Raw genomic sequence first — 17,998 nt, forward strand, 5'->3', positions numbered from 1 at the left:
TATTTTGCTTTTTCAGTGGATACTAAAAGGGGCTGAGCCCCAAGCTATGGTCTAACGGTGAGGATCCTGTCCCTCAGAAGATGGATGAGATTGCCCATAAACGCGCGGACTGCGACAGAGGGACAGGATCTAGGGAGGGCGGTGAGGGCGCGCTAGTTGGGGACATGGGCTCGGAACCCGGGGCTGCCTCATTTGACAGTAAGATAGCGGGAAGATGCCTCGCCTTCCCAGTCTCAGTCCCCACCGTGGGTTTAAGGGAATTAAAAGGAGCTGATAGACATCACGCCTGCGCGGCTCACGGACCCCTCCCCACCCGCCGCGAGACAGCCTCGCTTTCCCCGCAAGCAAGCGTGGCCCGGAAACCGTTGTCCCCTCCGCTGCGCACCCCAGAAACTAAACGGAGATTACCCGGGCACATCACTTCCGCCAGTCGAGGGGTGGGCCCGGCACCGGAGGCAGGAGTCACTGCTAGGGTCACTGGGGAGTGTAGTCTTTAAGGCGGAGGCGTTAGCGAAGGGGTCACGGGAAGGAGAGACCTTTCATCCGAGGTCCTCTGTAAAAGGGGGCGGGGGCGGAAATCTAAGCGCTACAGCAGTCATTCTCCCGTGGGCAAGTTACCGAGAAACAGTTCCATCAAAGGCCTCTGGGCGCGCCGACCATCCTGGGAGGTGTAGTCCCGGCGCTGGGCCGAGGACTCTGGGTAGTGTAGTCCTGGTGCTGGGCCGAGGACTCTGGGTAGTGTAGTCCTGGCGTCCTGGCCCAGCTGGTGGCTGTAGTGACCCCTTGTTCCTCGCTGGTGAGTGTGGCGCCCGTGGGGCTCTAAGCCGCAGCCGTTCCCTTCCCTGCGCGGAAAGGTAGGTCCTGAAAGTCTGGGCTGTTGGCTGGGCCTGAGGCTGGGGACTGTGCGGGTGCCGGTGAGAGGAGGCGGCGGCGGGACGCGCTGTCGCGGTTCAGGCCGTGCCCTCCCGGATGTCATATTTGGGATGTGAGCGCGCATCTCCGATGGACGTGGGCGAAGCTCAGCCGCGATGCCCAGTGGTGGCGGATGCCGGAATCCAGCCACGTCCCGAGGCTCCTGTGGGTGAGGACACGTTAGGCCTTGGCCGAAAGAGCGATGATGATGGGGGGGGGGGGGGTCGCTCTTACCCCGAAGTCCCTGGGGGCCAGAGGGTTGAGTAAGTTGACATGAGGCCCTGATGTTTCCCAGGTGCTGGGATGAGGGCCAGCCCGCCGCCAGGAGTTTTGATGGGTGGTTTGCCGTGGGCAGCATGTGCCCGGGATGGGCTGGGGGTGGAACGGGACACTTTGGCAGCGATCTTGGGTGTGTTTTTGGCCGATCGCCCCTGGATTCAGGCCTTGGAGGAAGAGGTTGTCTGAGGTCCACTGGGCAAGTTTCTCAAAGGTTCTGGAAACCTGCATTGACCACAGCAGTCACGGATGTGCATGGCTCGGGTGTGGCCCGACTTTGGGATTTTGAGTTACATTTTAAAGTTCTATTAGGGAGAGATTTTAAACAGAAATAAATAGAACTCTACAGACCCACCATCCAGATTTAACCCTTGTCACTTCGGGAGCAGTCTTGATTGATCTCAAAATGACACAGTGAGAAGCCTTACAACCCACAGAGGTTCACTGTCCCTGCCCTACTTGAAGAGCCTAGCCTCCGCTGCCAGCTTTCATCCAGACTCTGTGACTTTGTAACCGTGTCACCTTAGATAAGAGACTGACTTCACTGTGCTTCAGTTTTCTCATCTGTAAAATGAAGATAATAAATTGTACTCCACTGGATTGTGAGGCTAGAATGAAATAAGACGGTTCTGTGCCTGGAACCGTCTCTGATGTGTACAGTCCTAAGTGCCCAGTGAGTATGAACTTTGCTTAGGAAGGTCAGAGGCGAGAGTGGGTCAGCTCAGGCCTGGTGTCGGCAGTGTTATCGGAGCAGGCTGTGTTCTCAGCGAGCTGCCCGCAGCCTTTTCTTCTGTGACAGGTCCATTCCTGATGCCTTTAAGGAAGAGGAAAGCCTCCCCTGCCAGGGCGTGAGTTTCCAGTGACTCTCCCGAACCTTTCTGCTCTTGTGCTGCCCAGAGAGGAAGCCTGGTGGGCGAGGGGAGGGCTCCTGACAGCCCGGACTCACGTGGGGACTGCTCGCCTTCTGTGTGCTGAAGCACAGGTGGGTTTTCTTCACTCAGCCTTGACATCTTGTGCCCAGCACGCCCCGCCTGGGGATCAGAGCCCAGCTGGTTTCCCCAGGGGACACGGTCTGTGGTAGGGGTGGCTGCTGTCACAGGGACTCTTGTTCAGACCCTGTGTCCTTTTTTTTTTCCATTTATTTTTATTAGTTGGAGGCTAATTACTTTACAATATTGTAGTGGTTTTTGCCATACATTGACATGAATCAGCCATGGATATACATGTATTCCCCATCCTGAACCCCCCTCCCACCTCCCTCTCCACCCGATCCCTCTGGGTCTTCCCAGTGCACCAGGCCCGAGCACTTGTCTCATGCATCCAACCTGGGCTGGTGATCTGTTTCACCATAGATAATATACATGTTTCAATGCTGTTCTCTCGAAACATGCCACCCTCGCTTTCTCCCACAGAGTCCAAAAGTCTGTTCTGTACATCTGTGTCTCTTTTTCTGTTTTGCATTTGGGTTATCATTACCATCTTTCTAAATTCCATATATATGTGTTAGTATACTGTAATGGTCTTTATCTTTCTGGCTTACTTCACTCTGTGTAATGGGCTCCAGTTTCATCCATCTCATTCCCTGTGTCCTTCTTGACCACCTCTCCATCCTTGTGGTTTGTTCAGGCCTGTGCACTCTCAGGCTTGTCTGTTGTGAAGGCCTCGGCCTTCTGTTCTGGTTCCAAACGGCGAAGCCCTCACTGCCTCTGTCCCCGTCCTGTCATCTCACTGCAGTTACCTCAGCAGACAGCTCTAACACTAGAGCTTCCTGTAAAATAACCACAGTGTAGTGATGACACTACACTCAAGAGAGTTAATAGTTGTTTGAGTCAGAGCACCTCTGTTCAGAGACAGGAGAGGAGAGGTATGTGGCCAGGGAGGAATTCCAGGGGACAGTGTCCCTGTCTCTGGTCCTCCCCTCATTTCTGACCTTGCAGACCTCAGTGAACACCCGCAGCCAGGCCTCTTTGTTCTTTCCAGGCTCACCTGCCCTGTTCTCTCAGCACCTGAGCTGTGCCCTGGACCACTGTCCTTCTGGTCTCCACTCCTGCTCCGCCCTCACTCTTGTCTCTTGTCCACCTTCTTGTCCCTCTCCCCACCTACCTCTTGAATTGGGCACCTGAGGTCCACACACTGAACTTGCCACTCAGCCTGCTTGAAAGAGACCTTCCTAATTGTTTGCTTCTGTCCCAACTCCAAAGTCAGGATGCTTGGGTTCAAATTTCAGTTTCTCCATGTCTAGCTGTGTGGCCCTGAGCTTGTTACTTCACCTCTCTGAGCCTTCTTTTCCTCATCTGCCAGATGGGAATCATCAGAATGGTGTCCCCCTCCTGGGGTGTTGGAGGAGATAACCAACATAACTGCATTGCTAAATGCAGTTACAGTGCCTGGCACATAAAGGCTAAGTAATTGTTAGAATTACTTTTAATGCCTCCAACTTCTCCAAGTCTCCTCCTCAGTCTCTTCCCCAACTCCCCAGACCCTGTAAAGTCAGACCCTGCTTTACAGCTTCATTGAAGCACATTCCGTTGTCTGCTTGTGTTTCCCCGAGCATCTCTCAGTGTCAACTCCAGTGATGAGCGGGGATGCTCTCCCGCTGCAGAGCACCCTGCACATCCCTGGCAGTGTTCCCTGCCTCCCTGTTGATGAAAGGACCCTGGGGCTTAGGACTCCAGGGCTTAGGCTGTGTCATAACTGCCCGACCATCCCCCTGGACCAGGAGGTGGTTCTTAGAAGGTGGGTTGCCTCATTTGCTTCCCTTGAGCCAATTGATTCAGTTCCTGGCACCAGGTTAGACTAAGTGGGTGATGCACAGTGAAGACACCGTCAGTGTCTGCTAGGCCCTGCACCCTCTCCACGTGGTATCCGGCCTCTGCTTCTGCTTGGTCCCTCTAGCAAGGGAGCTGACGTTCTTAACCTGGTGCCTTGGGCCCCCCGAGAGCATACAGACTTAAGCCTGTGACTGGCACTGCATCACTTGTCCCACATTTGTGGGTGAAAGCAGGGATGAGGTCAGCCTGAAGGAGCTCCCAGTGTTTGAAGAAACAATTTGAGCAGCAAAATAGTGATAATATTCTAATATAACCCCTAGGATAAGCTATGAATCCACACTGAAATAAATAAGAAGGGACAACTCTTGGACTTCCCTGGTGATACAATGCATAAGAATCTGTCTGCCAGTGAAGGGGTCATGGGTTCAGTCCCTGGTCTGGGAAGATTCCACATGCCATGGAGCAACTGAGCCTGTGCTCCACGACCACTGAAGCCACTGCAGTGAGGAGCCCAGACACTGCACCGAAGAGTTGTCCCTGCTTGCCACAACTGGAGAAAGCCTGCATGCAGCAACGAAGACCCAGCACAGCCAAAATTAATTAAGTAATTTAAGTAAAAAAAAGAGAAGGGACAACTCTTGCTTACAGAATTCCAGCTAATGAATTTCAAAGGAAAGAAGGAGATAGAACATTGCCATTTGGTCAACACCACAGTAATAATGATTGCAGACAGGTCCCACAAGATTATGCTAAAATTATTTGGTAAAAGGTTGAAGAGGAACAGGATATTTATATAATCTCAAAGTATCTCTCCCAAGATGTATATTAAATATAAAGGCAAATGAGTGAATTTATAATGAAGAAACCCAGCAGACACTGCCTTAACCAAGTGATCAAGATCAAGGTTAACATCATCAGTAGTGAAACATACCAATATCATGAACTCCTATCAAGGGGTGTGAAAAGGACATGTGACTTCTGAGACAGTCTAGCCAAAAGTAAACTAGGGTCATTCTAATCATTTTTTTCTTAAATCTGATAAATCACAATTTAGGGTTGTTCTTCAAAAATGAAAAGAAGGAACTGTCACAGATTGGAGGAGATTAAAGATATATGACAGCTAAATGCAGTGTGAGAACCTCAGTTGAATCCTGGACCAGAAGAAGGAGGACATTCGTAGAAAAACCTGTTGAAATGTGGTTATGAGCAGTAGTTTAGATAATAGTAATAATTATCAATGTTAATCTGGTTTTGATCATTGTAGTATAGTTTTCTCAGATGTATCACCTCATGGGAAATAGATGGGGAGACAGTAGAAACAGTGTCAGACCTCATTTTTGGGGGCTCCAGAATCACTGCAGATGGTGACTGCAGCCATGAAATTAAAAGACGCTTACTCCTTGGAAGGAAAGTTATGACCAACCTAGATAGCATATTAAAAAGCAGAGACATTACTTTGCCAACAGAGGTCCGTCTGGTCAAGGCTATGGTTTTTCCAGTGGTCATGTATGGATGTGAGAGTTGGACTATAAAGAAAGCTGACCGCCGAAGAATTGATGCTTTTGAACTGTGGTGTTGGAGAAGACTCTTGAGAGTGCCTTGGGCTGCAAGGAGATCCAAGCAGTCCATCCTGAAGGAGATCAGTCCTGGGTGTTCATTGGAAGGACTGATGATGAAGCTGAAACTCCAGTACTTTGGCCACCTGATGCGAAAAGCTGACTCATTGGAAAAGACCGTGATGCTGGGAGGGATTGGGGGCAGGAGGAGAAGGGGACAACAGAGGATGAGATGGCCGGATGGCATCACCGACTCAATGGGCATTAGTTTGAGTAAACTTCGGGAGCTGGTGATGGACAGGGAGGCCTGGCGTGCTGCGATTCGTGGGGTCGCAAAGAGTTGGACACGACTGAGCGACTGAACTGAACTGAATGTTAGAGAAAACTGGATTAAGGTTACATGGGAATTGATACTTTTTGCAACTTCTTAAATCTAAAATTCAAAATGAAAAGTTCTATGGATTCATCAGTCTTACAGTGAATTGGATGTTGGATGAGTTCTGTTAAAGAATACTTTAGCATGTATCAATGCAATCATGTTTTTTCTCCTTGGTCCAGTTCATTAATACAGTATATTACAGTAATGAATTTCCTCATATTCAACCAGTCTTACATTTCTGGGCACTTTGTCTTGGTGAAATTGTTTTTTTTTTTTAAATATTTGTTTGTTTATTTATTTATTTGGCCCCTCTGGGTCTTAGTTGTGGCATGTGGGGTCTAGTTCTCTGTCCAGGGATTGAACCCAGGCCCCCTGCATTGGGAGTGCGAAGTCATAGCCACCTGACCACCAGGGAAGTCCCTGAAATATTTTCTTACTGCTTTGAATGATATTCTTTTTGCGATGCATTTAAATTGACACAATATATATAACATAAGACTTACCGTCTTAACTGTTTTAAGTATATAGTTCAGTGTCGTTAAGTACATTCATATTGTGCAACCATTCACTCTCCATTTCCAGAACTTTTCAGAATGAAACTCTATCCCCATTAAACAATAACTCAATTTCCCCTTCCTCCTAGCTCCTGTCAACCATCATTCTACTTTGTCTATATGGATTACTCTAGGTACCTCATATAAGTGGAATTATATATTTGTCCTTTTGTGTCTGGTTTGTTTCACTTAGCATAGTGTCTTTAATGTTCATCCATGTTGTAGCTTGTGTCAGAATGTCTTTTCTAAGGCTTAATAATATTCCATCATATATATATACACACACACACACCCCACTCTTTGTTCATCCATTTGTCTATTAACAGACACTTGGATCACGTCTACATTTTGGCTGTTGTGAATAATGCTGCTCACACGAGTGTACAAATACCTATTCAAGTCCCTGCTTCCAGTTCTTTTTGGGAAATACCCAGAAGTGGAATTGGTAGATCATATGATAATGTGTAGTTTTAAAGTTTTGAGGAACTGCTGTGCTGTTTTCCATAGTGCTTGCACCATTGTACATTCCCACCTGCAGTGCACATGGGTTGAATGATGATTTTGAAGTCTCATGGAAGTCTGGTATATTTTTTGTCTTGAGTCACTTAGGAGTTTTCTTGTTATTCTTCAGAGCCTGATAGTTTTTCCAGTAGATAGGTACCTTGAAGTTGTTGGCTGTGTGTCAGCTTCTCCCTGGTACTTTGTAGGCCCTTCATACTTTGATTCAGGTCATCTTTTTTCCCCAATTTTTACTGTAGTACAGTTGATTTACAGTTGTGTTAATTTCAGGTATACAGAAAAGTAATTCAGTTATACATATACATATGTTCATTCTTTTTCAGATTCTTTTCTCATATAGGTTATTACAGAGTATTGAGTAGGGTTCACTGTCCTATATAGTAGGATCTAGTTGGTTATCTGTCTATATACTTTATATATTATATATTGTAGTGTGTGTATGTTAATCCCAAACTCCTAATTTATTCCTCTCCCCACCACACACACACATTTCCCTTTTGGTAACCATACGTTTTGTTTTTTAAGTGTGTGAGTCTATTTCTGTTTTATAAATAAATTCATTTATATCATTTTAAAAACTTAGATTCCATGTATGAGTGATATATTTGTCTTTGTTTGACTTACTTTACTTTGTATGATAATCTCTAGGTCCATCCATGTTGCTGAAAATGACATTATTTCAATCTTTTTATGGCTGAGTAACAGTCCATTGTACAAAGATGTACTACATTTTAAAAAATTTATTTATTCATAGCTGTGCTGGGTCTTCATTGCTGCTTGGGCTTTTCTCTGGTTGCGGCAGGTGGGGGCTGCTGCCTGGTGCACCACTAGAAACTAGGGGCTTCTCGTTGAGGTGGCTTCTCTTGTTGCAGAGCACGGGCTCTAGAGCACAGGTTCAGTAGTTGTGACACATGGGTTTAGTCGCTCCAAAGCATGTGGGATCTTCCCAGATCAGGAATCAAACTCGTGTCTCCTGTATTCACAGGATTCTTTACCACTGGAACTCGTGTCTGCTGTATTCACAGGTGGATTCTTTACCACTGAGCCGCCAGGGAAGGCCTGTACCACATCTTCTTTATCCATTTCTCTGTTGATGGACATTTAGGTTGCTTCTATGTCTTGGCTATAGTAAATAGTGCTACAGTGAACACTGGGTGCATGTATCTTTTCGAATTGTGATTTTCTCTGGATATGTGCCCAGGAGTGGGACTGCTGGATCATATGGTAGTTCTATTTTTAGTTTTTTAAAGGACCTCCATACTCTTCTCTAGAAGGTCTGTTACCAATTTTACATTCCCACCAACAGTGTGAGAGGGGTCCCTTTTCTCTGCATCTTCTCCCGTATTTATTGTTTGTGGACTTTTTGAGGATGGCCATTCTGACTGGTGCGAGTTGTACTTTTGATTTGCATTTCTCTAACAGTTAGGAATGTTGAGCCTCTCTTCATGTGTCTCTTGGCCATCTGTATGTCTTCTTTGGAGTGTATGGCTGAAACTTGAAGACATTACGCTGAATGAAATAAGCCAGACACAAAAGGACAGACACTGTATGATTTCACATATTTGTGATACCTAGAATAGCCAAATGTATGGAGACAGAAAGTAAAATGATGGTTGGTTGCCAGGGTTTGTGAGAAAGGGAATTATGGTTAATGGTCACAGAGTTTCAACATGAGATGATGAACCAGTTCTGGAGATGGATAGTGGTGATGGTTGTACCACATTAAGTGCGAGCATGCTTAATGTACTGAAATGTACACATCAAATGGTAAAAATAGTAAAATGCATATGTATATTTTATAATCATTTAAAACCCACAAGCTGCTCCTACACTCAACCTGTTCTGCATTTCTATCACTTAGTGCCTTTTATTCCTCCCAAGTGGTCCTACGTCCCAGGATTCAGGCTTCCTCTCCTCCTTGGCTCAGGTGTCCTCTTCTCTGCTCCCTATACACCTCATCGGGAACACCTGGCACATTTCTCTTCCCTAGACTCCTGTGCTTCCTTCAAGACCAAGTTCCTGGGCCTCTTGTGAAAACCTCTCCGGATATGGATGTCTGTTCCAGGGTGCTTTCCACTTTGAAACAGTGTTGCGATAAAGGCAGTAAAGTTGGGCAGGGATGTCTGCCCTGAGCACCACAGTGTGGGACAGGACATTTAGTGGACTGTTACCCACAGTTGAAAAAGCGGAAATGCTAGTTGATGGCTGGGATGGGCTCCAAATCAGGGCAGTAGGGTTCCAGTTCGTGCTTTTCACCATTCCCTGCTGGTCAGTGCCTCTCAGGCAAGGAGGGGCTGTGGGATTGAGGGAGGGACTGAGTTGTGTTTGGTCTTTGCCATAACTGAATTGTGTGAACCTCAGTCATTTGGATGCTTCAACACTAATACCATGATTCAGACTATTTTAAATTCTTAAAACTCAAAAGTCTGTTGCTTTACTGTTGTTTAATTTTTATGTTGTTCGCGCTTTCCCTCAGCATAGAGTTAAAATTCCTAAAAGTTACAGGCTCCTATTTTTGCATGTATTCTCCAAATCAACCCACCCAGGACCTTGAACGTGTTGACAAGTGCCACTGCCCAGATGGTGACAGGGCTTTAAAGATCTTGGAATACAGAGCACCAGGGTCAAAGGCAGGATCTAGATCTCTCCCCTGCCTCCGCCGGGCAGCCTCTCCCTTGCCCCTTACCCTGAGGCCTGGGCCGGTCTGGCTCCCGGGTGAGCAGGGCTGTTTTGTGTTCTAGGCACACATGGCATTCAGAGATGTGGCTGTGGATTTCACCCAGGATGAGTGGGTGCTGCTGAGCCCTGCTCAGAGGTCCCTGTACCGGGAGGTGATGCTGGAGAACTACAGCAACCTGGTCTCACTGGGTAAGCCTGCATCTCTCAGGACCCGGGTCCTAGCTGCTGGCAACTTGGAGCAGCCCTCTTGCTTTCTGGCCTTACTTTTGGGCTGGACTCAAACGCAGAGACATTCTATAAATGTGTACAGGTGTGTATATATGTGTGTGATACCCCGCATTTCTAGCCTTTTCCCTCAGGCTCTCTGGTAAGCATGGCATCTGTTCCTAGTCAGTATCTTCTTGTAAACGAGGGAGGTGTTCTCTCACAGCATGAAGTCGGGTCAGTGAACTCCCATCCTGGCTTCCCTTCCCTGGCGGGGAGCTCACCACTCTCAGATCTTCCCCACCACCTTTAGAAATCGCCCCCTGGTGTGGCTCTGAGTGTAGGATAACCTGCGACCATCTTGTTGTCTTTTCCTCTGAGCAGGCATTCCGTTTTCTAAACCAAAACTCATCACCCAGCTGGAGCAAGGGAAGGAGACCTGGAGAGAAGAGAGAAAATGCTCGCCAGTCAGCTGCGTGGGTGAGTGGGGACACTGGGTGGTTCAGAGGCTGGGGGCGGGGACGTCTTTCTGCTGGCCCCCTGGCTGCTCACCATGTGCACTGCCCTCGTGGCCTCCTTCCAGACCTGCAGCCGCACTCAAGCTTCCTGGTGTCTCGTCTCCTTCCTACACTGGGTTTGCCATCTCTGCCTCACTTAGTTCTCTCCCACATACATAGTCTGGTGGCTCTTGTTACTATATTTTTAAAAGATGAAGCAAGAACATGGAAGTAAAACTAAGGGAGCTGAAGAAAAAAGGCAGGCCCCGTGGAAGGAAGGCAGTCTGTAAACAGCCGATTAGGAAATTGAATTCTAAAAATATTGTCAGAATGGATTTCATCCAGGAGGGTGAGATTTTCTAAATGGTTATGCAATTACATATATAATCCCTCATTTTGCCGCTTAGCCCTCAAAGCCTAAACTGGTTACTATTTGGCCATTTAAGAAGTTTGCTGACTCCTGCTCAGAGGGATCACAGTACACAGCCTTCACTTCTCCTTTCCTACTTGTTCTGGATCACACGTTACGTAAAATGTCAGGGCAGTACAGTCACATGCTTGCAGTTACAGCCTTTCCCCAGTGTGCTTTAGTCTATAGTTGTCATTTGTACTGCACCTCAGACTCCCTAAACTCCATAATACCATGTTAAAATTCTTGTTTTAAACACACACATGTATTTTTAAGCAAAATAAAAAACATTCTTTTATTTTTAATTATCCAGATAATTTACCATTTTCTGTGCTTTGCCTTATTTTCCTGAGGATGTGTGTTTCCACCTGATAGTGTTTCTGTGTTCTCGCATTTCTTGTGGTGGGGGGGTGGGCAGGCAGTGTGTTCATTTACATTTTGTTTTTCTGAATGTGTCTATATTTCACCTTTATTCTTGAAGGATATTTTCCCTGGATATAGAATTTTAGATTGGCTTTTTTTTCACCACTTTAAAGATACTGTTCCCCTGTTCAGGCCTCCCATTGTCTCTGATAAGAAATCAGCTATCATTTCCACAGTTATTGCTTTTTTTGTTACTTTTTAAACCTCTGGCTACTTTCAGAGTTTTCTGTATGTTTGGTGTGCAGCTGTTTGACTGTGATGTCACTGAGGAAGTGAGCTGCTTTTCTTTGCGTTTTTCCTGTCATAGTGTGTGCTCAGATTTTTGAATCTATAAATATATGGCTAGAGCCAAATTGGGGAGATTTTTGGATATTATTCTTTCATGATTCTTTTGTTCCCTTCTGTTTCCTTCTTTTTGGAATGATAGTTACATGTGTATTAGTCCTTTTTACATTGTCCCACTGTTTACTGAGCCTGTCTGTATTTTTTTTAATAACTTTCCATTTTTGTGATGATGCTTCCTAATTGTTCATTAATGAAGAGCAGATTTTCTTTTCCTTCTTTAACAGAAAACCAGATACTTAGAAGATACATTTTTAAGTGAAAAATTGCAAAACAGTGTTTATTACATAGTTGGGTTTGTGTGAAAGACTATCAACATCTATAGGTGAACATAGACATCTGCATTATTATTGACCATGATCAGTGGTTAGCTTGGTGAGTATAGAATTGGAAAGAGTGGGGTTTCTGGGAAGTTTTTTGACTTGGCATTCTTTTTATTTTATTTTATTTTTTTTGTGCTTGGACCTTCTTTTATTTTTTTTCCATTTATTTTTGTTAGTTGGAGGCTAATTACTTTACAATATTGTAGTGGTTTTTGCCATACATTGACATGAATCAGCCATGGATTCGGCATTCTTTTTAAATGATAGAGGTATAGATAACTGTAGGGAATTGTGTGTTTTTTAGCTTTTAAAATACTGTTGACAATTTAATAATAGAAGTATATGTTTTCTTTTTCTGTAAGAGATTTTCTATTTCTCAGTTTTATCAAATTTGAAAACTTAATTTCGTCTTAGAATCAAGGGAAATAGCATATATAATAGAAATCATTTATATTTTTCAAGTTGTTTATATCCTTGTTTTTTGTCTGCTAAGAGTCATAGCAGATTACTTAGCATATTACTCGCCAATGTCATTGTAATTTATATCAAATCCTCCATTTATTTCTAAGTTTTTGCTATATATTTCACTTCAGTGTACTGTTAGGCATGTAAAGGTTCATGACAGTTTTATCTCATTCATTAGTGAAGTTTTTAACGTTAAAATTCTTTTGTTCTACATTATATTCCTTAAACTTTCCTTTTTTTTTCTAAAAAAACTTTTTATTTTTTATTTTATATTGAAGTATAGCTGATTAACAATGTTGTGACAGTTTCAGGTGGACAGTGAAGGGACCAGCTACACATATACATGTATCCATTCTCCCCCAAACTCTCCTTCTGTCCAGGTTGTTACATGAGCAGTGTTCACATAACATGAGCAGTGTTCCCTGTGCTGTAGAGTAGGTCCTTGTCAGTTATCCATTTTAAATATAGTGGTGTGTACATATCGATCCTATTATTTCTTGTTAGTCTTAGCACCTGCTTTGTTGTGGCTCTTTGTTTTTTAGAGAGTTTTGGTATGGTATTTAATGTGATTTGGGGTGTCATGTAGCTGCTATTGCATTTTCTGCCAAACCAACTGTTATCTTTGAATAGGGACTTTGGCCCTTTCACATTTACTGGAACAGCTGATGGGTTTCATGGGACTTACTTAGGGGCAGACTGTAGGGCAGGTACAGAGGCACTTAGAGAAGAGCTCAGGGTAGAAGAAGAAGCATCTCTCTTAGCTCAAGCTGCTGAAACACAGCACCAGAGTTCATGGCAGAAGCAAAAGATTTTACTGTGTTTCTGGAGGCTCGCAGTTCTTGGCTGGCGGAGGTGTTGGCAGTTTACACAGGAGGCCTCCCTTCTGGACTTTGAATGGCCACATCCTTACTCTGTCCTCACCCGGCCTTTCTGAGGCTGCACATCCTGGCTTTCCTCCTACAGGGAGGTCACCAGACATATTGATTAGAGCCTTATGACCTCTTTTAACTTTAGTTACCTCTTTAAAGGCCCTGTCTCCAAATATAGTAGCATTCTATACTGATGGAATAATTCTAGAATGTAGATGTATACACAGTTGGTTTTCAAAAGTTCAGTTCACCAGTGAAGGCAAGTGTTCAGGCAGATGCAGTGAGGTTTGGACCTAGTTCCTCAGACTATGTGATCCTGCATTCCCATCAGCTGAGTAGAACCAGCGGTGCTGAAGCAAGGTGTTCAGTGTTGACATCTCCTCACAAGAGGTACTATAAGAAGAAAACTTTTATATTGATTCCTGGTGCCATTTTTATTTAGGTTAATTATGGAAATTAACAAGACTCAAACTGATCTGGGACACCAGTCATTGGGGGGCCTAGACTGTGTGTGTTGTCCACTGCTGAAAGCCTCCTGAAAGTGAAAGTGAAAGAAAGTGTTAGTCACTCAGTCCTGTCCAACTCTTTTGTGACCCCATGGACTATAGCCTGCCAGGTTTCTCTGTCCATGGAAATTCTCCAGACAAGAATGCTAGAGTGGGTTGCCATGTCTTCCTCCAGGGGCTCTTCCCGACTCAGGGGTCAAACCTGTGTATCCTGCATTGGCAGGCAGATTCTTCACTGTCTGAGCCACCAGGGAAGCCCTGCCTTGTGGGAATTCTGGTTCAGAGTAGTCCTCTAATAAGTATTTGTCAGTGAGTCAGGACCCTCCAGGTTCAGGTGTCTCGCATGTGGTATCTTTAGCCACTCTGCTGTGCTGCCTCCTACACCTCCTACACCGGGGTCTTCCAGGCTCAGGGACAGCTCTCTTCTTCCACCCCATCCTGCCAGGGAGACAGGGAAAGACAAACACATTTCCATGTGGGTCCTGTGGTTAGAGCTCTCTTGGTCACAGACAATCCCTTTAGACCCTGTTTGTATCACTGGGTGGTTGTGCATTAGGAGGTCCTCTGCAGGAAGTCTTGCTGGGTGGCCCTGAAGATGTAAACATTTTGAAGAACAGGGAATGGAGTCTTAACCATCAGACGAGGCACAGCCGCTTTGGCGGCTCCACATCTCAGTTCTGACTCAGACTCTTCTCTCTGCCACAGAACCGAAGCCAGAACTCCACCTCTGTCCTTTCTGCCCTCCGGATCTCTGCAGTCAGAAACTCCACATGCAGCAGGTGCTGTGTAGTCCCCCACCCTGGCTCTTCACGTGCCTGTATGCCGAAGATCCCGTCCAGTCAGGAGACCTGTGCCTGGAGGACCAGCAGCAGCAGGCCGCTGGTGGTAGTGCCTGGATCGAGGAAGTGGAAGGGCAGGAGAGAGAAGGTGCCCCGCCTTTGTTTGGAAAGACAGAGAAAAGTACTATAGGAGCATTCCCCAGGCCACCCCAGAGGCAGCCAGCCATCTCCGGGGGTGGGGTCCCAAGTATGGAGATAGAGGCCGGCCCGGCACAGATGGGGACCCCTGAGGAAACAGACACGCTGTTGAAGAGGATCGAAGTCCTGGGGTTTGGAACTGTCAACTGTGGAGAGTGTGGACTGGGCTTCAGCAAGATGACGAACCTGCTCAGTCACCAGAGAATCCACTCTGGGGAGAAGCCCTACGTGTGCGGGGTGTGTGGGAAGGGGTTCAGTCTAAAGAAGAGCCTGGCAAGACACCAGAAGGCGCACTCAGGGGAGAAGCCTCTCGTGTGCGGGGAGTGTGGGCGGGGCTTTAACCGGAAGTCGACGCTCATCATACACGAGAGGACACACTCGGGCGAGAAGCCGTACATGTGCGGTGAATGCGGGCGAGGCTTCAGCCAGAAGTCGAACCTCATCATCCACCAGAGGACACACTCTGGGGAGAAGCCCTACGTGTGCCAGGAGTGCGGGAAAGGCTTCAGCCAGAAGTCAGCCGTTGTCAGGCACCGGAGGACACACCTGGAGGAGAAGACCATCGTGTGCGGCGACTGCGGGCTGGGCTTCAGCGACAGGTCGAACCTCATCTCGCACCAGAGGACACACTCAGGGGAGAAGCCGTATGCCTGCAAGGAGTGTGGGCGCTGCTTCCGGCAGAGGTCCACTCTCGTCAACCACCAGAGGACACACTCGAAGGAGAAGCCTTACGTGTGTGGAGTGTGCGGACACAGATTCAGCCAGAATTCAACCCTCATCTCGCACAGGCGCACACACACCGGGGAGAAGCCTTACGTGTGTGGGGTGTGTGGGCGGGGCTTCAGTCTCAAGTCCCATCTCAACAGGCACCAGAACACGCACTCCGGCCACAAGCCCATCGTGTGCAAGGACTGCGGGCGCATCTTCAGCCAGCAGTCCAACCTCATCCGACACCAGAGGACGCACTCGGGGGAGAAGCCCCTGGTGTGTGCGGAGTGCGGGCGAGGCTTCAGCCAGAAGTCGAACCTCGTGGCACACCAGAGGACGCATTCCGGGGAGAAGCCATACGTGTGCAGAGAGTGTGGGCGGGGCTTCCGCCACCAGTCGGGCCTCATCCGGCACCGCCGCACACACACAAGGGAGCAGCCCTACAACTGCCGGCGGTGCGGGCGGGGCTTCGGCAACAAGTCCGCGCTGCTCATGCACAAGTGGTCACACTTGGAAGAGAACTCCTGTCTGTGCACAGAGTGCGGCCAAGGCTTTCCCCACAAGTCACACCTCATCCTCCACCAGATGACACACCAGGGGAGGACGCCGCACGTGTGCAGTGCGTGCGGGCAAGGCTTCAGCCAGAAGTGCCACCTCAGCAGACACAGGAGGAATGTGTGCCCACCACAGACCACCATTTCAGTCTGACCCCGAGGCCCCGCCAGAGCATCGTCCCGACCCCCTCACCCGCTCCAAGAGTGCAGACTAAATCAAAACATGTTACACTCTTCTTGAAACACATTCCCTAAGCGGTCAAAAAAGACATTTGAACTCAGTTTACTTCCTCTACCCCAGTCGTCATGTTTGGGGGCTTTTGTTCTAATAAAACTCTGCTTCTTTACAAATTTGTGGTCTCAACTGTGTCTCTCCTTCACCCACCTATAAAGGTAGGAAATCAGGGGTGGTACAGAAATCTCGAGCTTCTGAGGCCATGGTTCCACAGTAATTCAGTCCTTTGGACGACATAAGAACTGAGTGAGTCTGTGATTCTTGGATAGTCTGGTCCTTTGTAGAGGGAGAGGATCCCGGAAATGTGTTCAGGGGATTCGGGCGAGGGAGGGGGTCTTCCAGGAAACAGGACCTCCCATAAGCCACTCACTCTCACCTGCAGCCCCCTCCCCACTCTCCCCCAGCTCCTGTGGCAGCCCCCTACTGGCTTGCCTTCTTCTTGCTCTCAGACGTCTCCACTTCTGCCTTTGGTGAATCAAATCAGCGGTTAGGACCACTGCTACTAAGAGTTGGGGTAAACACACCACGAATAATTGTGTGTCAGCTGGTTAACCTAGAAGAAACAAACATCTAAACACTTAATCATGTATAAGTAGGAAATCTGAACAGACCATGAATAGGAGATTGAGTTAGTAATCAAAAACCTTCCAAAAATGCCCAAAATCAGATGGCCTTATCAGCAACTTCTAGCATTTAAAGGATTAACACCCATTCTCAAAATCTTACCAAAAAAGACTCTTCCTAAATCATTCTGTGAGGCCAGTATTACCTTATTAGCCAAACCTGACAAAGACAACACAAGGAAACTACAGACCCCTAACCCTTATGGATATAGAGGGAGAAACCCTCGACACGGGATTAGCAACCAAATCCAGCAGCATATGAAAAGGATTTTCACACTGTGAGTGAGTGGTTTCCTGGCTCAACATAGGAAAAAAAAAAAAATCAATACATCATGTTAATAGAATAAAGGGGGGAAAAAAAGCAAACACATTCCATTTATATGAAATATCCAAGATAAATGGAAGCAAAGAGACAGAAGGCACGATAGTGGCTGCCAGAGACTAAGAGAAGAGGAAATGGGGATGACTGTTCCCCATTAACAATAAAGGACTGCCTTTGGGGGTAATAAAAATGTTCTGGAACTCAATGGTAATGATGGCTGCAGAACACTGGAAATGTTAAAAACCATTGAACTGTATACTTTAAAAATGGTCAAAATGGTAAACTTTATATTACCTGAATCTTAACCTCAATTAAAAATTTTAAATCTTACCCAACCAAATCCACCCAAATGGATGGAAATCCACCCAAATGGTGGAAAAATAAAAACCTGGGGCCAAACCTGGTGGCACAGAAATATCTGGGGCCTAAAATTGCCGACATAAGAGAAAGCACAGCACACAGTAAAATCCTAAACTGGCAGCAACAGCATTTCAATTGTTAAAAAAAAATTTAAGTTTTCCAAAGCAAATTCTTTGTCATACTTGGAAGCAACTCGAATGAATGAGAGAAACGGTTCTGAGAAACCAGAGGCTTTGCTCTATTTTTAGATCAGAGCTAATTGTTTGGGATTGCTAAAGCCTCTGAATGTCTATTTATTAATCTGTTAAGTGTGGAGGCAAACACTTCAGAAGTAGGTGTAGTCACCCTGCTGGCCAGCCAGACTGAATGCCCGGCTCTATAATGTCAGTTTGGGGAGAGTTTTTCTTGGGAGAAAAAAGAAAGCAAAATGTAGTGTTCTGATCCCTATTCTCAAGCTGCATACAGTATTATAAAGAAGAACAACTCAGTCCTTACGGAATACCAGGACAGTCCACAGCGAAAGGCCATCTCTGTG

General features: G+C 46.5%; 1 protein-coding gene across 6 annotated transcripts; it reads left to right on the forward strand.

The window, feature by feature from the left end:
• The first annotated feature begins 692 nt into the window (after positions 1-692).
• ZNF133 (zinc finger protein 133) lies at positions 693-16,268 on the forward strand. 6 transcript variants are annotated; one of them, XM_061126450.1, is made up of 5 exons: positions 693-796; positions 1,988-2,170; positions 9,709-9,835; positions 10,235-10,330; positions 14,390-16,268. In XM_061126450.1, the coding sequence occupies exons 3-5, from the start codon at positions 9,715-9,717 to the stop codon at positions 16,075-16,077; spliced, it is 1,905 nt and encodes a 634-aa protein (XP_060982433.1). In that variant the 5' UTR covers positions 693-796; positions 1,988-2,170; positions 9,709-9,714; the 3' UTR covers positions 16,078-16,268. The 6 variants fall into 6 exon arrangements, with proteins under 6 accessions (XP_060982433.1, XP_060982432.1, XP_060982431.1 ...); XM_061126448.1 differs by having other exon boundaries at positions 743-854; XM_061126447.1 differs by having other exon boundaries at positions 757-1,081.
• Positions 16,269-17,998: the final 1,730 nt, after the last annotated feature.

The sequence above is a fragment of the Dama dama genome, chromosome 23 (genome assembly GCF_033118175.1).
Source record: "Dama dama isolate Ldn47 chromosome 23, ASM3311817v1, whole genome shotgun sequence".
In the NCBI taxonomy this organism is placed as follows: Eukaryota; Metazoa; Chordata; class Mammalia; order Artiodactyla; family Cervidae; genus Dama; species Dama dama.